This window comes from Meles meles, chromosome 15, assembly GCF_922984935.1.
Source record: "Meles meles chromosome 15, mMelMel3.1 paternal haplotype, whole genome shotgun sequence".
NCBI lineage: Eukaryota > Metazoa > Chordata > Mammalia > Carnivora > Mustelidae > Meles > Meles meles.
In genome coordinates, this window is record NC_060080.1 from 13,146,034 (window position 1) to 13,171,287 (window position 25,254).

Below are 25,254 nucleotides of genomic sequence, written 5' to 3' on the forward strand. Positions count from 1 at the left end.
AGCTACTACCCACATTTATTTTTTTCACACTTAATTAAATCAAATCAAACACTTGATTTCTTAGGCCTACATTTCAGGTGCTCAAGAGCAATATACTAGTGGCTGACCCATTGAGCGGCATCATACAGAATGTTTCTACCATCAGAGAAAGATCTTCTGGATAGCTTTGTTCTAAACCAAACTGGAAAGAAGACCTAGATTCGTAATTATTCTTTGTCCTTGTAGTAATGACTACTCTTGGTGTTCTTCATCCTGGAGTAACTAAGGCAGGGTGGTATATTAGAATGGAACAGGATGCACAGATCCCCAGCCAGGCTCTACCAGCAACCATGCCTAGACAACTGTAGGAGTAAATTTACTTTAGCAATTACCTGTATGTTAAAATGATCAAGAATCGCAATCAGCTCTTCTTTTCTAGTAGAAACCACGGTGCCTGGTTAAAAGAAACACATAAAATGACCAGACTGTTTCTAGGGTAAAAATACAGAGAAAAAAATAAGCACTCAATTGCAAATACAAATATTAACTATTTTGTTATGTCCTTAAGAACAGGCACACACGCGAGAGAGCCGCAGGCTGCCGGCGTCCCGAGCCAGGCACGTGGAGGAGGAAGCAGCAGACACAGGGATAGTGGTCCTCTTCTCCCTGCAGCGAAACACTTGCTTTTCCTTCTCATCTATGTCTTCACTTCTTCTTCCTTCCTGTCCTTTTCCACCCTTGGTTAAGCCCCCTTTCCACGTGTGACAAAAACTACGGGGGTGGAAGGAGGCCCGCAGGAGAACAAAGCAGCGCAGCCCGTTTCAAGGGGCCCCAGGCTCTGATAACTGTGGTCCTGCCGTACGTGTCCTGGGGTAAAACAACTGTGGGTGCGCGTCCGTACAGTATCCCGTGTATGTCATGCATGCAGCCCACCGATCATGAGACAAGAGAGAAGTTTCAAGACTTTGGGAAGAAATTCCCTTTCAATGAATACCTGAGCAATCACTTTGCTCTATTTAGCTAAATATTTACTTGCATTTTTTATGAAATGAAAAGACATTCGTAACAAACCTGTTTCACTTTTTAGTTTGTAAGACCGACTTCCATCCATGCTGATGTGCTGCTGCACGACTATAGAGTTGCCGTACACATTTGCTCTATAGGCATCATCTCCTCTGTTCCGTAATGTTATTGAGATATCTGCTGAGCTGAAGCAAGAAGGCTGAGCTAAGTCACATGAAGGTACAGTGCAATTTCAATACTAGGTTACTATAATTTTCAAAACCTCCAAAGTATTTTGCCTAATTCATTTGTAAAGTAGCGTTACACAAGCCATTGACGGCTGACAGGCTATACAGAACAACATTGAAGACACCACACCTAACAAAAAAATGAAGTTGAGAATAAGGCACAAAAACACTGACTACCTTATCTATAATAGAAATACCACATGCACATAAAAACCATTTTTTAAAATATTATTTATTTATTTATTTCCTTGAGAGAGAAAGAGAGAGCACCAGTGGGGGAAGGAGCAGAGAGAAGGAGAGGGACAAGCAGACTACCCAATGAGCAGGGAGCCCCATGTAGGGCTCAATTCCAAGACCCTGAGCTGGGTCAGACACTTAACCGACTGAGCCACCCAGGTGCCCTAAAACCATTTAAGTTTGGTTGTTTCAAGTCATGTAGATAAGTTAAACATTTTCCTATGAGCAATGTGTATTATTATACCGCCTGACTACTCTAAATTACATAACAAAGCATTACATTGACAGCAGACCTTTAAGAATGATTAAGTAACAATTATGGTGAAATAATAACATTTTCTAAGAGCATCAGCATCAAAGGAAGCAACTTTATTCTTTCAAATACTTGGCAATAAAAAAAATGAAAAGTACTCGTATCAAGAAACAAATGATTCAAGCTTTATCAGATTACAGAAAAATTATTTTTAAAGTTTTAAAGAAGTACATATTTTAATACATTATGGGAAAAAATATCAATCTTTATTTTTCTACTTTTGTTAAAGTAAGATTAGTAGAAAGACAATGTTAAGGAGGTACACTACTAAATACATTAAAACTTCCTTAAACATAAAAGCAGACAACTCTTTTTTTCCTGGCTCATACAAACATCTGTCAAAATCCTAAAGTCCCTTAATGTGAAACTACTTCAACTGGTAATTAAATGAAATCTTTAATAGTATTTGTTTTCATGAATTGGTAATCATATTCCCAAAGTGCTCCCATATGCAGAAAAACATACTCAAAATAAACTTTACTGTAAGCTGATATTACAGTAGGCACACTGAAAGGTTTCATCTTCTCACCCTCTTCTCCGGGAGTGCTCAAGCAGAAAGACAGGGCTCAGCAGCATGAGTCCCTACCCTGACTCCCAGGGACTGAACTAAATACAGAAATCTGACACAAACTGAAACAGATTCTCTTCTTTAAGAATTCAAATTAAGAAGAACTGGTAAAACCCAAATAAGGTCTATAGGTTCCTCAGTAATACCAAGGTGAATCTTATAGCTTTGATAAAAGTAACTTTGTTACTTAAGCTGTCAATATTAAGGAAAATTAGATGAAGGTTATACAGGAAACTATACAATCTTTGCAACACTTCCATAAATCTAGATTACTTCATAGTGAAAAGTTTTATCAACAAACCCAAATGAAGGCACAACCGAGTCAAGAGCTTGTGATTCCTTGAGACCTCTGAGGACCAGAGAAACCAGACTGGGATGTTACCCCCTGAAGAGAGGAGAGCAGCAGGAGCATACAATGGAGAAGCTCCTGGGAAACCACCAAGACAGACAGAAAGACACACCCACAGACACTGGCATTGAATCCGAGACAAAGAGAATGTAAGAGCACTTCCTTACACGCACTGCCCCACAGACAAGGGCAGTAAGAGGTCAATGAGTGCACACACGAACACACAGAGTAACAAAGAGCTGGATAAGTTATAAGGAAGAAAACACATACTCTAGAGATGAGAGAAACACATTTACAAACCCACACACTTGTCATAAGGAGAAAGAGGGAAGGGAGTAAAACACAGCATAGCCCATTAAGTGAGGGGGTGAGGCGGGGCGGTACAGCAGAAGGGTTGCAGCATGGATCTAAAAGAAGGGAGTGGCAGACAGAGGCCTAGAGACAAAGACACAGAAAGGCAGAGACACAAAACAGAAAGGCCCAGAGCAGGTAATACTTGGTTCTGAGGCTCTCCGTTCCAGTCACTCATGAGACCCAATTGTACTTCTTCCCTGCAGGTTCTAAGATACGTATCTCTGAATCTTTATAATAAATCACCTTTTCTCAACTACTCTAAGCTGGTGTGTGTGTGTGTTTAAATCAGAAATACAGGGCGCCTGGGTGGCTCAGTGGGTTAAGCCGCTGCCTTCGGCTCAGGTCATGATCTCAGGATCCTGGGATCGAGTCCCGCATCGGGCTCTCTGCTCAGCGGAGAGCCTGCTTCCCTTCTTCTCTCTCTGCCTGCCTCTCTTGTGATTTCTCTCTGTCAAATAAATAAAATCTTTAAAAAAAAAAAAAAATCAGAAATACATAATTAGAACAGAAACGCTCTTGAAAAATTGTAATTAATAGGATTTTTAAAAGCTCCTGAGTTGGTTCTAATGAACAGTCAAGGCTGAAAACCATTAACTGAAGTATAGTAGGGGAAGGGCAACTGGCCTACTGTAAGGAGAAAAAATATTTTATTGCACTTGCTAGTATGATTACCTAGTATTAAGTGAATGCACCTCATGAAAACATTTAAAAAATAAAGTGAGTACAGAGAAACAAAAGCAAAAACGAACTATGGGGACTTCATCAGGATAAAAAGCTTTTCCACAGCAAAGGAAACAGTCAACAAAACTAAAAGGCAACCTACAGAATGGGAGGAGATATTTGCAAATGTCTTATCAGATAAAGGGCTAGTATCCAAAATCTACACTTATCAAACTCAACACCCAAAAAACAAAAAATCCAGTCAAGAAATGGGCACAAGAAATGAACAGACGTTTCTCCAAAGACGACATACAAATGGCCAACAGACCCATGAAAACATGCTCAATATCACTTGACATCAGGGAAATACAAACCAAAACCACAATGGGATACCACCTCACACTAGTCAGAATGGCTAAAATTAACAACTCAGGAAAACAGGTATTGGCAAAGACACAGAGAAAGAGGGGACCGTCTTACACTGTTGGTGGGAATGCAAGCTGGCGCAGCCACTCTGGAAAACAGTATGGAGGTTCCTCAAAAAGTTGAAAATAGAGCTACCCTACTACCCAGGAGTTGCACTACTAGGTATTTATCCAAAGGCTACGAACACAGTGATTTAAAGGGGCACCTGCACCCCAATGTTTACAGCAGCAATGCCCGTACTACCCCAAATAGGGAAAGAGCCCAGACGCCCACTGACAGATGAAGAGATAAAGAAGTGCTATATACATGTATTGGAATATTACTCAGCTATCAAAAAGAATGAAATCTTGCCATTTGCAATGACGTGGACAGAACAGAGGATGTTATGCTAAATGAAAAAAGTCAGTCAGAAAAAGACAAATATTGTATGAATTCACTCATATGTGGAATTTAAGAAATAAAACAGATAAACACAGGGGAAGGGAAGGAAAAATAAAATGGAAACAGAGAGGGAGATAAACCATAAGAGACTCTTGACAATAGAAACAAACTGAGGGTTGCTGGAGGGGAGGCGGGAGGGAGGATGGGGTTAAGTGGCTGATGGACCTTAAGGAGGGCAATTAATGGAATGAGCACTAGGTATTATATGCAACTGATGAATCACTAAATTCTACCTTTGAAACTAAGAAACTATATGTTAATTAAATTAAACTTAAATAGAAAATCAAGTAAAAATAAAGTGACTATGTATATTTCCTCTCTGAATTATTAAACACCTCTCTTGATCTACAGCAAACATCTACTTTATTCTTTTCATTCCTAGCTACTCCTAGTATTTACATACCTTTAGTATTGTTAGAACTTTGGGGGCACTGGTATCCTGTTATGACAGAATTTGAATAAAGAAAGGTAAGTTTTTCAAAAAAACTATGGCTGAGGAGAAAAGCTCCATAATAACTGCTCAAAACACCTGTACAAGGAGAGACACGGACAACTTTACTGGGCACTAACTACTGTCTCCTCACCATCCTGATGTAGCTCATCTTGAATTGGGGTCAAGAGCCATGCAGACCAATGTCTGTAAATATGGAAGACCCATAAGTGAAGAGACTATAGATGGGAGTTCCGTCAGAATGACAACACAAACAAGTAGTGCCACAGAAAGAATGTGGCTTCTTTCTCAACTCAGGAAAAAAATCGATCTGCACAGAGGTACCTGGCAGCAGCAGACCAACGGGAACAAGGAACAAGGAACAAGCCATGTATATGACGCATCTGCTCTGTCCCCGAGTAGCCAGCTCATCTGCAGAAGTTCTGCAGCCTTGACTGAATCAATCAGAAATGAAGAGTAGGAGAGTATGAGTTTTTGTTCCTCCATAACCCACTCCCAACAGCACAAGTGAGGTCAGAAATGGGACCGGTACAAAGATCCCAAAGCCACCAGGGCTAGTATTTGGAAGGCCAGGGGAGGGAGCCGTGAACTAAACATGTTCAAGAAGAACCTGAATAACAAGGGGCATGAGACCTTGGATCACTGAGAAAGGTTTCCTGGAGGAGCTGCATTAGGCCCCAGCACCACTGTAAAGGGTTGGTGGCTGACAGAGGGCTGACTCCCAGGTAAAGTACCTCAGGGCACAGTTCTCTGAACCTCACTGGACAAGCATTGCTACAGAGAGCTGAAACCCCCAAGAACTGAGAGCCCAGGTGCTATCGATGAGGAGTGTAATGTTTGGTGGGGTGGGGGATGGGGTGGGGGAAGCAGTGGGAAGGAGAGTCCCAAGGACTCTCTCGAACCTGAGCCAAACCAACAGACCTTCTTCAGGCAAAGTGGGACAGCCACGATTTTATATACAGAATCAACTAAGACTAGAACTGAAAAGCTCCATGAGATGATTCTGTAAAAAAGTGATGACAGAACCAGAGACTATAAAATAAGAAGAAATTCACAGATACTGAATATTTTAATCATTTATTTTAAAATGACCTATTTGTAAGAAAGACAGAGAGCATGCACGCTCATAAGTGAGGTTTAAAAGGGGCGGGGGGGGGGGGGAGAAGCAGAATCCTCAGTGAGTGTGGAGCCCGTTATGGGGTTGGATGGATCCCACAACCCTGAGATCATCCCACAACCCCTGAGCCAAAATCAAGAGTCAGATCCTCAACCGACTGAGCCGACAAGGTGCACCATGAAATTCATAGATAACGAACATTTTAAATGAAGAAGGGATGATTAGAAGAATAGTAATGGGTTTGAAAAAGCTGTTTTTAAGCTACTTTTTCAGACAAGGTCAGTAAAAAGGACACTGAGCTCAGGAAAAGCTTTTAACTGTTATTAACTATTTAAAATACATTAATATTCCTATCTACAGGCAGCTATATCCTTGAAAGTTGGTGATTCATGTAAGCTGGACTTTTCCCTTTTCAAGTGATATTCTGAGGACAAGTCTCAGAAAGAAGTTTCTGCTTTGGTCCAGATACTTCCCAAGTGGCTAAAAACCAAAAAAAATATTTAACTGAGACATACAGTGGTACAGAAAAAAAAAATTTTCTCCCCCACAAAGTTCCTATTTGAAAGAGCAATGTGTTATCTGGCTAGGCAGACTATGTGATTGTTTGGACAACTAAGAAATGTATAGTTAAGTATAATGAGTTGAAACAGAGCTGGGACCATTAAAAATGTTGAAATAACTTATATTTGACTTCAGATATTATTTGGTTGGGGACTACCGAGAGGAGAAGACCTTGCTGGGCTGGGACCCAAATAAGATAAGGAGAGACAGAAAATATGCTGTAGAATTGTTATCAAGTAGTTCTTTTCCAAGGCCATACAGCATGGGAAATTATTTTCTGTGTTATCTTCACCCCTTCTCCTGTGTCCACTTGGAACTTTGGCTTAGGGTTAAGATTCCCATGGTCTTCTGAGAGATACACGAGAAAACTACAGTCCTGGTTTACATCCCATCCTGTTCTATATTTTAGTAATAAAACTGAAGAAGTGAAATGGATATGACACTGAACAGAAGGAAAGTCTATTATACGAAAAAAGATCACTGTTAATTATCAAAGTTCCAGAGGTTCTAGGCATGGGGCATGCAAGAGAAAAACGAGAGATGCAAGCAGCCTCACTCTGAGAGCTAGTATAACAGAGTTTTGGGCTTCCAGGTTTTTGGAGACACAAGGATCCCTTCAGAGTTACTTGAAGCTGTATTAAGAAGAAAACGAGATCAGCCTGAAGAGTGCTCTTAATGGGCAAAAGGACCTAAGTCTAAGACAATGCAAACCAGGGAATTAAGGTAAAGTTACACGAAGGCAAGTTACATCACAAAGAATTACAAATGGGTCACCTGGGTGGCTCAGTCGGTTAAGTGTCTCTTGATTTCAGCTTGGGTCATAATTTCAGGTTTGTGGGATTGAGCCCCACACTGGGCTCCGTGCTCACTTGGAGTCGGGTTTATCCCTCTGCTCCCCCCACCCTTGTTGCTCTTTCTTTCAAATAAATAAATAAAATCTTAAAAAAAAAAAAAAGAAAGAAAGAAATGTAAGCATAGAGCCAGTAAGAGTAGTTACATGACCATTCTCCAAGGGTCAAGACAGACCACAAATAGATGTGTGGATGTGGTCCTCAAATCGAACTCATTGGCAAACCACCTGAGTAAAAGATGTAAAATCAAAGACAGAGAGCAGAATACTTTTTTGGAATTCTTAGGGACTGGAGGCAGAAATTTGTGCAGGGACCCCTGGTTGGTCATGGACTCTCTTTTGCCTATATCATACCAATATGGACTTGGTGAAGTTTGGGTCAAGAGCCAGGAAAGTCCATTGTTTATAAATATTCCTTTAAACAGAAATAATGCAGATTTATCACTGTTAGTTCTTTCTTCCAAAAAGGTAACAGAAACAAGAGTATAAGTGGGCAGGCATATGGTAATACTTTACACAGCTTTCTGTCTGGAGAGAGTAACAGACAACAGAGGCCATGCAGGCAACAGGGACCAAGAGAAAGGAATGGAAAAAGAGGACTGTTCTGCTCTAGTTCTGGGAAGTCAATTCATTTCCTACCATGTTTATATGAACTGCAAATCTACAGTAAGCTGCTTCTTACTAAAGAATGGAAAAATCCATGTAGAACTTCATGGATAGAAGTGCAAACACTTACTTCTGCCCATCTTTCACAAAACCTTTCAAAGAAGAGCCTCTATTAGTAGCGACAGCTTTTCCTCCAAGGCCAACGATGAGAGCTGTGAGTACTGCGCTCTTCCCACCTAAAGAGACAGGTGTTGAAACAAAATCACACTCATTAAAGAGAGAGTAATGAAAAGGCTGACTCCTACCATTTGATGTACAAAGATTTCTGAATGAAAATGTAAATTAGTTCTAACCCTGAAATGAAGTGTTACACTTCCATTATAATTTTCTTTCAGCGAACTTAAAAAAGTTATACCTATCATGAGATATTTAGCTGCCGCTATTAGAAAAAAATTAGTACATTTCAGGAATCAAATTTTTGGCATTAACAAGGAAATGGAAAAAATGGTTGCTATCTTTCCAACCTACAAGTCTCATTGCATCTTGGTCCATCAGCCTATTAAAAACGAGTCTATCTTTCTAATTGCACATGTATACTTGATTCATCTGATTTTTATTACATTCTCATTTAGGCATAATTTACTTTTTCCATAAATTCAGAGAAGTCAGAAACTATTTTTAACAACCCTTGAATGCAAACAAGCCCCACAGGGGCAGGGATGTTGTTTGTTTTCCTCAATGCTGTATCTCCAAGAGCAGCCCATCATAGGCACTCTGGTATTTAACAAATGAATGAACTTAAATATGAAAAAATCATCCGTCATACAGATGAATGTTTCTGTGTAATATTTTGACAATTATTATTCATAATTTGAATATTATTCATCTCCTAGCTTTCTGAAAAGTACACTTATTTTTATGCCAACAGATATAAAATATCACATGCTGAAATTTCAAAATCTAAACAATTACCCAGGATATGTAATCATTTTCTGAACTCCACAGTCAACCAATTCAATCAAGTCTTACCAGGCCATCATTTTCCACAATATAACCCAAATTAACCCAAATATACCACTGGTTAATGGGATCTAGTTCCTGGAATGCCTTTTGAATCTCTAAATCTCTGCTGCTTCATTTCCAAATTCATTGCCTCCATTATTTACATTACTTATTCTTCTCTTTATTCTCTTCTCTTTCTCATTATTTATTCTCTTCTAATAAAATCACTGCTTCAAAATTAAAAACAAAACAAAGAAAAGATCTAATTGCAGAACCCATCAGTCTTTCCTTATTTCTTATCCTGTGGGACCTCCCAGTAGCACTGACCCCTCTGTCCATTCTCTCCTTCTTATAACACTTTCCTCTTGACCAAATATAGCACAGGAGAAACAAAGAACACCTACCAAACACTCAACAGAATTCAGAGCTGCACTCACCCAGGGTCCCTTCTAGCACACCACCAGCTGCAGGTTCTGACAAGCCTCTCTCCGTGTATGGCTCAATCAAGTTGTCAACAGCTCAGACCTGGCTGGTCCATCACAAAAGCTGCCCAACGGGTCTTTTCAACCCCTGTGTCTCTCCCCTTCTAATCCATTCTCCACAATGTGGCCGCTTTGTTTCATAAATCTTGACCATGTCATCCCTTACTCATAAACTTTAACTGGTTCTCTACTGACTTTTGAACATAAAACCAAAATTTATCATGGCATTGAAGATTCTCACCAATATCACCTACAACAGGACTCTCCAGTGTCAGCTTCTACCCCTCCGTATCATGCAGGATATGACAAAGCCATATAAGGTTGTTCGCCACTGTCCATGCACATCTATTTCTACTCCTTCGAACCTGTGCTGATGAGCAATCTTTGCCTGAAACCTCTCAGCCTCTTCTTCCCCAGTGAGATCTGCACAATCTGTTCTTTTCATTTAAGTACCACCACAAATAGCACCTCCTCTCTAAGATTCATCGGCCATGGTGAGAATTAGTTTCTTTCATGGCTGGATTCTCATGGCACTCTGTTTAGGCTCTATCATAACATTTAATAGATGTAAGATGCAAGGCTGCCTCAGTCATAATGAGGGTAGCTTGCCCACTCTTCTATGGTATGAATTTCAAAACAAATGGATTAAAAAAAATAAGCAGGAAATGTTTATTCTTACTACATAAATAATAAACCTACAGTTAACTCCTAATTTTCTTAAAGTATAGACTGACAGCAAATACTGAAAATATTCATGACCGTAAGTTTATAGATCTAAAACCTAGATTTATCAGCATTCAGTCACCTATTTTACAAAAGTTAATGCATTCTAACTGTAAAGTACCAAAGTCAAATGAGGAGGACAAAAGCACTTACTTCCATTGTTACCAACAACAAAGTTGACATTAGAACCAAATTTAAAGGGTCCAAGCATCGAATGACACATAAAGTTTCTTAGCTGAATACTCTCAATTATTCCAACTTCTGCTGCAGTCTATTAACCCAAAAAAAAAAAAAAGAGAGAGAAAACAATTAATGTAATAAATTCACTATAACCATCTAAACATTTGGAGAAAGTTCAGCGGTGTAATTAATGAAAAAAGTTATAGTAAGTGATTAATGAGTAAGATGAAATTAAATGGGAACCTTCTATGAGTAATCACTCATTCTAAAGTCCTTCAAGGATCTAATAATTGTTATTGCATAGTTTCTTAATAGGACAATGCTAATGTTTTGAGTCAGATAATTTTTTTGTGGCGGGGGGGGCTACCTGGTGCATTTTGAGAATTTTAACACCATCCCTACCTTCTACCCACGAGATGCTAGTAGCACACATCTAACCCCAAGTCGTGACAACCAAAAACATATCCGGACATTGTTAAATGTCCCCACGAGAGGTGGAGGGGTTGCGAAATCCCCCCTTGATTGAGAATCATTGGTACAGTAAAATTTTTAAATCGTTTTTAAAAACTCCTGGTTTTTAAAACTGTGTTTAAAAACTCCTGGTTTCTCTTTCCTGGACACCATCTTATTAAAAAGCAGAAACACATCCTTGTATGAGCAGAATATTGGAAATTATGGTTGAAGACTTTTTAACGTAAATTTTTATTCTGATCTAACTGTAGAAGCAGTTGCAAGAATAGAGGGATCCTGTGAATTCTCTATTCAGTTTCAGCCCATGGTAAATCTTACAAACTGTAGTACAGTATCACAACAGGGATACTGACATTGATCCAGTCAAGATATAGAAAATTTCCATCACCACAAGGATTCCTCATGTTGCCCCTTTTATAGCCAAGCCACATCCCACCCAATCTACCTCGATCTTAACTCCTGGTCTACTAAGCTGTTCTCGATTTCTGTAACACTGTCACTTCACAAATGGTATAGAAATGTCTCTTGTTGCCCATACTGGGGGTTCACTGCTAAGCAGTTTTTCATGGTATGAATGTACCACAGTGTTTAACCATTCTCTCACGGAATGACATCTGGATTGTCTCAGTTTTGAGATATTATAAATAAAGCTGCTATAAACATTCATGTATAGATTCTTGTGTGAAGGTATATCTTCATTTCTCTGGGATAAATGCTGGATTTTATGGTAGGCTGTTGTTGCATGTTAAATAAGAAAAAAAAAAAAAGAATGGACAAACAAGTTTTCAGAGTAGCTGTATCATTTAACATTCCCACCAGCAATCCATGAATGATCCAGTTTCTCTGCATCCTTGCCAGTATTTGCACTTGTCACTGTTGTCATGTTTAATTTCAGTCATTCTGATGGGTGTGTAGTGATATCTCATTGTGGTCTTAATTTGCACTTCCTCAATAACAAATGATATTGAACATCATGTCATGTCACGCCCCCTATTGTCCTTCTGAAACCTCCTAAAGGGTTGATGTTATAGGTTTGTTCCTGTTACCAGTAATTTGTGCCTTCTTTCTTTTCTTCCCTTTGGTGGCTTTATTAGAGGTTTGTCAAACTTATTGATCATTCCAAAGAACAAGCTCTTTGTTTTCTTTATCAATTGTTTCTAATAGTTAACATAAACGTCAAGAGAAGTCGTATTATTTTACCTTAGTTGTTTTTTTTTTAATCATACTGCCTTCCCTGATATTGAATTATCAAATATGACATATAAACGAGATGCAAGAACCATGCCAGGTCCCAAATTTTGCACTTACCAAAGTAGAGGTACCATTAGTGAAAGAAACTGTACATTCATCTTCATCACCATCTTTGTCAAAGTCATCCAACTCTTCTTGTCTTGGTCTTTTGGCATTTTCGGGAGAGAAGAAATTTTCTTCCTTTCTTTTGGCCATCAGGTCTGAACATGTATTAGAGTAACAATGAAGTAAATCAAGAAATCCATATGATTGTTCCACACATATGAAACTTAACAAAATAAAGGAGACAAAGCTTAAATTTTAAGTACTATGTCCATTAGTTTTTAGTTTTAAAAAAGTAAAAATCATCATCATTTGCTGTAAGACAAAAAACTCCAGTGGCGACTGGAGGCTGGAAAAGCAACAAAATAGATTTTCCCCTCAAGCCTTCAGAAAGAAACACAGCCTGACCTCCACCTCAATTTTAGCCCCAGGAGTCATGGCAGACTTCTGACCTGCAGAAGTATGAGGTAATAAATGTATGTTGTCATCTTTTTAAATCACGTGCATATGCCACACTAGCTGATTTTACTTCAGTTATTCATGCCCAAGATTTTATTGAGATGGCCCTACCAGAACGTTCTGACTCCTGAACTGACAAATGGTAAAAGATTCTGTGAAACTATGGTTTCTAGTTTTCTAGATCTAACAGAGATGTCATAATACCTTCTGAAATTATCTCAGAGCAATCATTCTGTTTTTCAGATAAAACTATTAGTAGTTTCCCTTAATCATTCCCTAAAGAAATAGTCCATGCTATCTTTTTTTTTAACCAATGTGTATGAAATTTATGCCCAGAAAACTAATGTATTTAAAATTACGCAAGATCTTCTGAACATATGAAAACTGCACCTCAAGTCAAACCTGACAGTCTGTGATTAAAATGAAATGTTATGAATACTGATAGCTGCTTTTATTTTTCTCTACAAAATACAGTTTAGACTTATGATATGTACTTAATAACTATTTGCTGAGTAAATGGAGAGAAAAATACACAATATAGGTAATCAAAAATGTCTCAGATACAAGGAAAGAACAAGAAGACTAGCTCTAGTCATGATCCATTTAAGTCCTTCAAGTACTATACCATAGCAATAAGGTCTGTACCAGGTACTGGGCAGCAAGAGAGCAACTGAGGTTTTCTCTCTCTTGATTTTTGACTGATGAACTCCAGTTAATCCTCACCAGAGTTGACAGCCCTATGTGATGATATGTACACAAGGCAACAAAGCCAGTCTTAGTGTATGTGTGTCCTAAGAGTGGGAGACTATTGGCGGGATGTTCCAAGAGATGTGCAGGAACCCGAATGGGGCCTCTAGAGAAGAAAAGTGAGCAAGAAAAGAAAGGTGAGAGAGGAAGAGACATCCATACAGTGTTTAATTTTTTAACCCACTGCTTTCCAAACTTGAAACAATCTTGCAGAAATATCTGTGCATATTTGGGGAACTATCTCTGTCAGGCTTGGATATCTTTTTAAAAATTTATTTATTTGACACAGAGAGACAGGGAAAGACCAAGCACAAGCAGGGGGAGTGGCAGGAAGGGGAGAAACAGACTCCCCACTGAGCAAGGAGGCCGATGCTGCAGGACTTGATCCCAGGACCCTGGGATCATGACCCAAGCCAAAGGCAGCCACTTAACCAACTGAGCCACCCAGGCACCCCAAGTCTTGGTTATTTTGACAATGCATGCTTCATTAAATGAACTGAGTGGTTTTCCCATCCTTTTAAGGCTCTGAAACCACTTCTACTGCATGACACATTAAATGTTTTTTCAAAGAGAGAAAGAAGTAGAATTAAAGCTATTACAAAGTGGAGACTGCCTGAAAGTTAACTTTATGAAATCACTTAAATTTCTTTCTTGTACACCACTTTTCACAGGTTCACTATATCCTCCTGAATCAATTTTTCTGTAATTTTATTTTGTAAGACCTCACATTTACTACACAAGATTACCTTATGTTTTGTAAAATCCTCAACTATGGTCATGACTCCTTCATGCAAATTCTATTTAATTAAACTTGGAAATACTTTCTTCAAGTATCTTTATCAAATCTAGATTTTCCTTAATGGGAATATTTTCGTGTTTATTCATATTTTTTTATACAACAAATATAAAGGATATTCAGTGGGTCTAGAGTTCAATCTTTTATTCTTTCTCTCGAACTGCAAGTTAAAAAAGCAATCAGAGGCTTCCTAAACCTAGATTTTCCTTAATGGGAATATTTTAGTGTTTATTCATATTTTTTATACAACAAATATAAAGGATATGCCGCGGGTCTAGAGTTCAATCTTTTATTCTTTCTCTCGAGCTGCAAGTTAAAAAAGCAGTCAGAGGCTTCCACTTCTAGGAAAATGGAATAGATATACTTCTCCCTATTCCTCTTTCGAGGTAAAACTAAAAACTGGAAATTACATATATAACAAACATAAGACAACTCTGAATGAAAAGGAGACGGATTGGTCAGGGACCTTAGGACACAAGGAATGACATCATGATGAGTTCCCTGAGTTTTTATTTTGCCTCAAATATACCAGACTTGTAGAAGACAGCAACTGGGGGAAACAGCAACAGTGCAGGGGGAAAAAAGGGCTAATGAAAGCTTGCTCTCTCTAGCCGAAAGACCAGAAAAAGGGCATCCTAACAAGACAGAAAACTTTTAGACAGTAATTGTTCTACTCCAACCAAATACCACAAAACAAAAACCAAACCAAACCAAACAAACAAACTATGATGCTCCTTCTACTCTCCCAACAACACACACACTAGCAAAAGCCAAGCAGGTAGCCTGGACTTCCACCTTTTAAGGCCATAAAGAGCCTAAATGGGCTAGTGTCAGAGAAGGCTATGTAGCCCAAATAGGGAGCCATGATAATGGTGTCAGTGGGGCTCACCTGGGAAGCCTAGAGGTCTATCCTGATCAGGCAGTTACAGGGTGCTACTTACTCCCATTTTCCTTTGGGTAGTATTACATGAGACATTTTACCACTGCCCAGAGAGGTAAAGTACACAGAAACCATGTGGAACCCCAAAATTCCCACTCATCCCATGTGTCACTGAGGCTAAGGAAAGAGCTCTGGTAAAGTTCTAGACCTGAGTCTTTGCATCTACAGCCTAATACCATAGGGCAGCAGTTCTCAAAGGTTGTGGCTGACCTCTTCTTAAACAGTACTCAGAACTTCAAAGAGCTTTTTGTTTATACCTATCAATATCTACAATACTGTCAATTAAAACTGAGAAACTTTTTTTCTTTTAAGATTTTATTTATTTATTTGACAGAGACACAGCAAGAGAAGGAACACAAGCAGGGGGAGTGGGAGAGGAAGGAAGGAGTAAGGAGCCAATGCTGGGCTTGATCTCAGGACCCTGAGATCATGACCTGAGCCGAAAGCAGAGAGGCTTAACGACTGAGCCACTCAGGCGTCCCAAACTGAGGAACTTCTAAAACAAAGGACACACACGTACACATTCTATCAATCCTCAGAGCAGTGACCTCATCAAGTCTCATAACCTCTGGAAAACTCCGTTCTCTCATAAGTGAATCAGAGTGAAAAAGGCAAATAACATTTGACTGTTAGTATGAACTGTCTGACTTTGCAGACCCTTTGAAAGAGTCCTGGACCACACACGGGATACACTGGTACAGTGGATACCATAAGCAAATCCATGACACAGTGCCATAAATTATAAGGCATAGCAAGCAAGCAAGCAATTAAGTTAGAGCAGCAGAGAAGAAGCCAATCATATGACTTATAGACTTTATATTCAAATATGGTCCAAGGACCAGCAAGTAGCATCTACATTTCCTGGGAATGTATTTGAAATCCAGAATCTCAGGCCCCTTCCTAAACCAAATGAATCAGAATCTTCATCTTCAGCAAGATCTCAGGAGATTCCTAAGTGCATTAAAGTTTAAGAAGAACTGTTGTAAACAGCATTTAAAAACTTGGACTTTAATCTATCCTGAAGGCAATGAAGAGTCTAATCATGATGAACCAAATACCATCTAAAAGGTATTTATTAGATCAAATCTGAAGAACATTTAACCCAAACAAATGCCTGAGACAGTATCAGCATTACAGTCACAATTACATAATATTCAACATCTGTTGAATCGAATGTTAATTTTGAATCTCTTAAGTCAAACAAAACTTGAAAAATCCAACCTAGTTCTCAAACTATTTAACAAGAGTCAATGTAGGGCGCCTGAGTGGCTCCATGGGTTAAGGCCTCTGCCTTCAGCTCAGGTCATGATCTCAGGTCCAGCCTGCTTCTTCCACCCCGCTCTCTGCCTGCCTCCTGCCTACTTGTGATCTCTGCCTGTCAAATAAATAAATAAATAAATAAATAAATAAATAAATAAAATCTTTTAAAAAAAACAAAAAACAAAACAAAAGTCAATGTATATTAGTTTGTTGTTGCTTGTTGCTAACTTAAATTCCCTGGAATACCATCATGCTATTATTTTCCCAAAAATATTTTCTCTCTCACCCATTCTCTATTTCCTTCTCAATTACTGAGCAGTAATTTTTTTATTGTAGGAAAGCAGAGAGGACAAATTACCATTTGGTTTTCCCCACATTAAATTCCTTTTTAGATACAGTTTTCATTAATGCCCTATAATGATCTTGCAATTAGCAGGCACTCAGACATCAGCTGACTGATTTTAGTATTTTACCCATGAAAACATGGTAGTTTTCCAAATAAAACTGGGGGAGGAAGGTGCATGTAGATAAATGTGGTTAAGCTTCTTACAGTGAATGTGAGAGTCTGTACTACACAGAAGATGGTGTGCTACATGATGACGATGTTTTTTATTTGCTGTGTTTGCCCTACGATTTGCAGTTTGCTACTAGGTTGCCATGGTAACATGCATCTGACAGACACTGAAGGATCCTACTTTTTAAAATACCAATCACTCTGTAATTTAATGATAATGGATTTTTAAAAACACATATGAATGTCCTGAGAATTAGACACAAGTTAATACAGTAAAATTGTTTCCCAAAAGGCTAAAGAGACACATAAATAGGTACAAAGAAAAATACCTCTAATATTCTGAAATACAAAAGGGAAAAAAAAAATCTCCTCTGGGATTTTCAATACATTATTTTCAATACATCATAAAGCTCTTCATTTGTTTATTTACAATAAAAAAGTCAGAATTAAGGAATACATCTCTCTCTCTACAGGAACCAAATCAGAGCAGAATAGTAACATATACGTAACTATCAATAAAAAATAAGTTCAAGAAGGAAAATCGGTAACCCAGAGTTCATTACAGCAAGTAAGTGAATAGGAAATTTGATAGATCAAATACACTTCAACAGGATTATAAATGGCTAAATTTTAAATTTTATTGTGAGCCATCTAATAATTCATGCTTCTCATTAATACCCAAGTAGGAACTAAGAGCAGTCGGAACAAATGTAACAGAACTGTATAAACAGAAGGAAATAATGGTCAAAAACAAAGGCAAATTGCTGCCACATCTGAATCTGCTGTGGACTGTATTGAGGGCATCTCCAACCCTGCCCCTCCCACCACCACGGACACACTCAGTTCTGCATTAAACTACCTCATTTTTAATGTAGTGAACTAATTAAGCACATTGCTTGGGATAGACCATAAAATCATAAGATGCAATACATAATAAATAATAGAGTTAAGTGAAAAAAATTCAAAAGTCCATCTATCAAACAATTCTAGATCAGCAAAACTGGGAAGCACTTAGGACTACATTCCAGATAATAAAATCTGAACACTCAGATTTATGTTTCAATAACATTCCTGTCGCCTCAAACTAGAGGACAGATAAAACAGGGTGACTGTGAATAGGGCCAAAAGAGCCCAGCTACTAAGGGTGAGGGGGCACTGAACGAAAGCAGTGACAGTATCAGGGATGAGAGGAACAGAAGAAACCAACAAGAGATTTAAAAGTATGGGTGAAATGGGAGTAGAATTAACATTTGTTAAATATCTACTTATTACATGCTTAGCTTTTGAGATAAACACTTTATCTCCTTTAATCCTCAACATCCCTGAAAGTACTGTCCTTATTTTACAAAAGGGGATATTGAGACTCAAGAAGATATTTTGCCCAGACACAAGTAGCTGTAACTTAGCAGAACTCATATCTAAACCCAGGTTTGTCAAAGTCAAACCTCTTCAATGCCCAGGTTCCTCCAGGCATGAACATAAAGTTTGTTTATAGGCAGTGAAATTGGCTATTAATTTATTCATCTTCTTATCTATCTTTCGTTAATGTATAAAACTACAAAAAGGATTGTATTGTGATGTGTCCTTCTAATGTTAGTATTTGAGCCAATTAAAACTTGGGGCTTTAAAAAACTTCATTTTGTGTTTCATTTTTAGAAATAATCTTCACACAACGCTAAATGCCATAATAAGTACCCAGTGAAGGTTTGGAAAGAAAAGGGGTAAATAATACATTTATTTTGCCTGGAAACACTGAGTTGAAAGTGTTTCTAGGATTTGAGAAGAAGAGGTTAATAGGCAGCAAAATATACTCCACAGTAAGGGTAGATTTGGGAGTGGTGCTGAGAAAGCTACAGAAATTATTTTGAATTTGGTCACTACGGAAAGTATGTTAAATGAGAAAAGATGTATCTCATTAACTAGTGAATCAAAATGCTAACATTAACAGAAGTGACTATACTTGACCCTCAGTCACCTGGACTTACTAATGTGTGTGTATAGAACTGTGAAATGTAACTAATTATGCCTTAAATATAATGCATACCATTATGGTAAAATTTTGAGTTTCTTGTTTATTGATTCCAGAAAGTAAGTCAAATACAGCTTTGATTAATTTGTCTAACTTAGTTCTAAAAAATGGTAAGTCAACATTTAAGTAGGTTTTATATAAAATTCTACGTCTAGACACTCAGAAAAATAAATCTTTAGGGAATTTGTACTTACTTTTGTTGCCAACCTCAATACTAAATGCTTTGTATTTATTATCAATAAAGATAGAGCTATAAACATTCTCCTCCCACCACACATACATTTAAGAATCCTGCTGTTAAGTATTACAGTTCTTTTCCTCCAATTACAGAAAAAGAACTAAAACTTGAAGAGGTGATACCAAAGAGCTCTGGGTCACCTAACAGTCGTTCTCTTACAAAAAAACATGTTTTACAAGCAATATTCTAGTGATCTCCAAATTCTCTGTACTCATACCCAGGCAGAAAAAGAAATTTTGAATACATATTTCAACATAAAATTATCACTGTGTATTTCACACAGTACTAGAATGAGACAAAGTAAATCGAAGTAGAAATTCTAATACGTTCCCTTCCACCCACACACCCAAGGAACTACTTACTATTTAATACCTGCAGATAAAATTTCTTTTATCTTTTTTTGTTATTGAATATTTTAAAAAACTATATATACAGCAGTTACCTAAAAGTTACGGAGTTTGGACTTTTTTTTTTTTTTTTTTTTTGCTTTGAATATACATTCCGAAATAGCTTGTCTTAAAACACCCGCTTTTAATCTCCTACTCATGAAATATACACGGAGTGATAAGCGCTCGCGTAAATTCCGCCTTCAGGGTTTATACACAAAATTGTTTCTCTTTCCAGGAATCATCACAGTATTATCTCAAGTCTTATTGGTCCCACAGCCGTTTCTCTATCCTAGTCTTGCGTTCCGCAATTCCCAATCGGGATTCCTCTTCAGCTCATTTCCACAGGAAAGGAGGGAACAGAAATGCCATCACAAAACCTCCAGACATTACAAACATTACAATTTAATTTTCCGACAGAATACAATCTGCGTTGTCATGACGCTGGGGTTTAACAACAAATCTAATTAAAGTGCTATCTGCATACACTGGTAAACAGACTAAGTTGCTGCTGGTGAGGTATCGGATTCGCTCGACGGCCGGAGGTCCGAACCCACTCTCCCCCCAGGATCGCATCCCCTCAAGCTACTCCTCTAAGCCGAGGGCCGGTAGGGGCCGGGCGCCGGGTCCCACAGCCCGAGCCGATTTGCCAGCCCCGCCAGCGGAGCCCGAGGAGGGCCCCAGCTGCCACGGGCAAGTTTCCCGCGGTTGAGGAGACCTGTGTCGACCGCAGAGAAAGCCCGAAGATCCCCACCGGCGGGCTGGACCGCTCGGGCCCGCGGGTACAGCCTGGACACCGCCGCAGCTCCTGTGACCGAGCCGCCACCAGGTGGGCTGGAGGGCTCCGGCTAAGGGGGCAGCGAGGGGATGGATCCGGAGCAAGGGAGAGCGACAGCGCGCGCCCTCACCTTACCTCGAACAAGTCCAAGTCTCCCCAAGAAACCCGATCGGGGCGGCTGTCTTGGTGCAGCGGGGCGCTAAGGGCACCCTGGGGCGTCTCGGCCTCGGCTAGCCGCCGTTGGCCCGCGGGGAACCGCGCGCCCGCGGTGGGAGAAAGCAGGAGGCTGGCTGCCCCGGCGCCCACCGCCGGACACTCCGCGCCTGCGCCCCGCCCCCCCTCCCGCGGGGGGCTCAGCCCGCGCGTGCGCGGTTCGGAGTTTTCGCGCCACTAGAGTCTAAGAGGAGGGGCCGGAAGTGCCCCTAGGCCGACGGGGAAGCTGGTAGGCTCGCAGGGCTCCCGTCGGCTGGACGCGCGGGGCCGGGTGATTTGCCTAAGTGAAAGGGAAGAGAACTCGGAGCACCCCGGCAACAGTTCCAAGCATGCGTAGAGCCGAGCGTCTGGAAGCCCGGAAAGCCTAGTGAAAGAATGCGGTCGCGGCCAGGGGACGGTTACTTCCCGGAAGAGGCGGGGCCACGAGGGAGGGGGCGCGGAATTAGAAGTGCTACGGCAACTTCCCGGGTCCGGGCGCTGTGATCCAAGCGTTAGTCTTTGCTTAGGGAAAAAGGAAAGAGCACTTTTCCTTTTCTTTCGCTTATTATTATTTTTTTAGAAGAGAAAATTTGTAAACTTGGAGGCAGCAGTAGTTAGGATTCAGGCCAAACTGGTGAAAGACGGAGGGGCGTCTTCCAAAACCGAGGAGAAAGGGGTGTCCGGGTAAGTCCGGCGGACCGTGGAGAGGCGGCCCCGACCCGTCCTTCCTCTGCTCCTCTGAAAGGCTGGGTTGGGGCGCTTCTCCGAACCCCGGTCAGTGGCTCGACTGGGAGTACGGTGGGAGAGCCGCCTGGCCGCGATCCGGCCGTGCTTGCTTGACCCGGTCGCCCCGCGCTCGCTCCTCTCCGCCGAGGCCAATGGCCCCTGGATGTTCTCCCGGGCACCCTGTAGGCGAAAGCCCACGCCCGGTTCCAGGCCCAAGCAGGCGTAGTTTAACCGGGGTGTTCCTTTTTCAGTGTTGTGCTCTGGAAATACTTCCATGATAGCGGTTCCCTTAAGGCGTTGTGGTTATTTACAGTCTTTTCCCCTCACCAGCCTATACTGTAAATCCCTCCCCCTCAATAAATACCGGAACTAACGGAGTTTTCAGTTTCTTGGCGTAGCTTTCAGTGCTGTTCTTACCCAGACATTAATCGACCTCTTAGGTCTTTACACAACTGTTTAACTGACTACGTTGATCTAGTCCAAAACTCAATTTCCTATATTCCACAGTCTTCCCTTAGATGGGGAAAAGTGGCATTTACCGCTACGCTGCTTCACCCCCAATAGATGACAATTGTCTGGGCTCCAGTAATGAATTCCTTCCATGGAAGTGAGCTTTTGCTTCTAAAGTGAATCACATGTATCTTATTCCCATGGTGGCCCTTGCCATGGCGCAATGAAAAGTAGGACCTGGTCAAAATAGACTAAAACAGTACAACATCTAGTCTTAAGTGGTCCTTGTTGGTAAACAATGGGGAACAGTTGGGTGGTTTCTGGTCAATGGCACTTCCTTTAGGAAACCCTCCTTGATGCTCAGTATTAGGTAAGGTATTTATGTACTCCTGTAGCATACCTTAACTTCGCCTGTCCTTGTCACGTTGCTGTAATTCTCTTTCCATCTCTAGTCTCACTTGCCCTAATAAAGTCCTTAAATGCAGAGCTTTATCTCTCATTATTGTATCTAGCATCTAGAGTTCCTGGTACATAGTAGGTATTTAATAAACACTTAACTGTAAGTCTGGCGTATATTATGCTTCAAAGTTTATGCTAAATTCATATGAAAATAAAATTGAAGAAAGAATTAAAAAAAGCATTAATTAGTGAAATTAGGTGGAAATCCCATACAGTCCAATCTTGAACTGAAATAAACCATTTACCTATTTTTATGTGAAAAATGTGAAAGTAGTCTTGTAAGTGGGAACTGGGAAACTTAAAATATTTCTTGTTTTGTTGTTAAAAAGTTTTTTCCTAATGTTTTTGCTTAAAACAAATAAAATTGGGAAACTGTTGGTTTAATAAAATGTGTATTTTTGCATAAATCAAACCACTGACCTCTTTTTATGTTCTTTAAAATTTGATTCATTAGTGGAATTAGCAAGGCTCTGTGCTTTTCTCACCTCATTCAGTTTTATAATTAACCAATAAAAGCTTATTAGCTTTTAAGGAAGTTTTAGGAGCATAAATTGATTTATGGGCACCATATGGTTACATCAAAGGATTTGTTTTATTTTAACCTGTAGTGAATTCTTGAGAGCTTTTTCAAACTAGAAATTTGTGTTCTTTCTGTCAAGCAGTAGTATCTAGAATAGATTGGTTTTATTTTAGTACAAGCTACCAAAATTGGTCAGGAGGTTCAAAGAATATCAGAATTCTATAGTTCATCTGGTTTAGTACCTCCCATTTTGTAGATGGGTTAAATGTCTTCCCAAGGTCATACAGCTTCAGTATTATATCCAAGACCAATATCCTAGGTTTCTAATTCCAAGTCTAATGTTTCTTCACTAAACTAAATAAATTGAAGCAACTAATAGGTTATAAAGTTATTTACTGTGGGTTGTTATGACTTGTTGATTCATATAAATATTCTTGTGTCACATTAATTCTTAAGAATTGTTAATATGTTAAGGAGACTTTTTATATGTAAGAATACACTGATTGCGTGATCAGATTGATGTCAGTGAAAGTACTACATTATGAAGATGGGAGTAGAGACTCACCACATCCCACACCACGATTTTTTCAAATTGTACCTTACTGAAAAATATGAGAAAATTTTACGTAGTTGTGAGAGACTTTGATATATGTTGTGTTTAATGCTGAGCTGTTTTCAAGTAACCTCATCAAGTAACCTCAGGCTGATGATCATGACCTCATTCAAAAACCATCTGTTCTGTCTTCCAGTGTAGTTGTACTTGAATATCTTAAAAGCTGTGGCATTCTGTCCCTTTTTGGAACATTATATGCTTTTACAATGTTATTGTTGAAGCTTAATGTACAGAGGAAGCACTGGAGCAAAGAAATGGCAAGGAATGGAAAACAATAGATCCCAGGAATAGATATTTAGGATTAACTGCATTCTTAGAACATGATGTTATTTTTTCATAAAATATACATTTTACATAATTTTACCCTTTCTGGACTACTTGGTATTCTTAATATATTCTGTTTTTAGGAATAATTTTCAAAAGGAACATGCATTCTAAACTTAACTGATTTAGATCATGGATCTAATGAAGAGAATCCTAAAATAGTATTTTACAATAATGTATTACATGTAGAACACTCATGTAATTTTACATATTTTTTTCTGTATTTTATAACTGGCTCTAAGATAGCACCATAAATGAAGAAGTAAATTAATGTAATAAACAGAAGGAATAGATGCACATGTGACAAACAGGCAGATGATGATCTTAACATGTTTTAGGTTTTTAAACAGGATCACTTAGGCTTTTAGAAGGAGAATGATTGTGTAGGAGAGGAGGGTAGTAAAAAGTGGAAGCAGGGAGGCGATTTGGAAGACTGTTAAAGTTTGTCTATAGGCAACGCCAGAGTTCTGTCACTAGATATGGGTATTTCGGGTATATCTTGTAGAGGATTTGCTGATGGGGAGGGCATTGGAGAGCTGAGTAAAGAGAAGAATCGAGGACTCCTAGGTTTATGGCCTAAGCAACTGGAAGTAAAACAGTTTTGAGGCGAGGTGGTGGAATCAAGAGTTAAATGCATATCATGCATCCACATGAAGGTAAAGTAGGGAATTTGGTATTCTAGTTAACAGCCCAGGGGAGATGTCGTATGAAGTGGGATAAGTAATATGAGGGAGACTGGAGAAGAGTTCATTATAGAGTCTTCAAAGGAGACTCAGCAATAATGTCCTTTCTAGTGTGTGTAGTCTGCCTCTGCCTCTAAAAATATTCTTCCTCGAATTCTTCCTGCTCACTTTGCAATTCCCATGCCCACTCCCAGCCCTTTTAATGTTGCTTGGCCTAGTTCTAATTCATTATTTTTTAGATAAAAACAGTGAAGGCGTTATAAAATCTTGTAATTCAAGAAGGTCTAACAAGTTCATTAATGTAAAGTTAGAGAAAAAAGATTTTGGGGGGCATGTCATAAAAGCTAGCTCCTATTAAAATGTCCCCTTGATTCCTATCATTCAGAGAAAAAAGTGAAGAAAAAATATTTCACGGCATCAGGAATTCTATCATGATGCTAATGAAAGAAACGAGCCAAGCATTACTGTTCTATAGGTATGTGTTTGGGGAGCACAAAGAGACTCTCCTCTTTTTGAAATCCATTTCAATAGCTACGTGGGGAGTGTGGGGTAAGGTATCAAAGTCTTTTTAAAAGCTTTGAGATAGATTTTAAAATATGGTGACCAAAAAGATTGGCAATGAAAGAGACAGTTTTCTGGAAAATACCACATAACTTAGGAAAAGTGGAGAAGAAAACACTTTAGCTCAGAGATAGTAACTCAAATTTTGCTTCCTAGGAACCAACAGATAATTCTGTTATTCTTTTTGCCTACATGGTTCATAACAGTTGTGTTTAAGTAACTGTGGTTACAACTTTGTAGCCTTCTCTTACATTTTAATAAAGGAA

General features: G+C 39.3%; 2 protein-coding genes across 2 annotated transcripts in view; one reads left to right on the plus strand and one right to left on the minus strand.

Moving 5' to 3' along the window:
* Positions 1 to 20,819, minus strand: part of SMC6 (structural maintenance of chromosomes 6) — a 78,649-nt gene extending 57,830 nt beyond the window's left edge. Inside the window, exons 1-6 of the mRNA XM_045979639.1 lie at positions 20,596 to 20,819; positions 12,329 to 12,471; positions 10,523 to 10,640; positions 8,293 to 8,398; positions 1,051 to 1,187; positions 372 to 433 (exon numbers count right to left, since the gene is read on the minus strand). Of these exons, the coding sequence (XP_045835595.1) occupies positions 372 to 433; positions 1,051 to 1,187; positions 8,293 to 8,398; positions 10,523 to 10,640; positions 12,329 to 12,466 (561 nt within the window). The 5' untranslated portion in view covers positions 12,467 to 12,471; positions 20,596 to 20,819. The remainder of the gene's footprint in view (positions 1 to 371; positions 434 to 1,050; positions 1,188 to 8,292; positions 8,399 to 10,522; positions 10,641 to 12,328; positions 12,472 to 20,595) is intronic.
* A 434-nt stretch (positions 20,820 to 21,253) lies between these two features.
* The window catches only part of GEN1 (GEN1 Holliday junction 5' flap endonuclease), a 31,476-nt gene continuing 27,475 nt past the window's right edge, over positions 21,254 to 25,254 (plus strand). The window contains exon 1 of the mRNA XM_045980014.1: positions 21,254 to 21,336. The gene's annotated coding sequence lies outside the window, so the exon portion shown is untranslated. The remainder of the gene's footprint in view (positions 21,337 to 25,254) is intronic.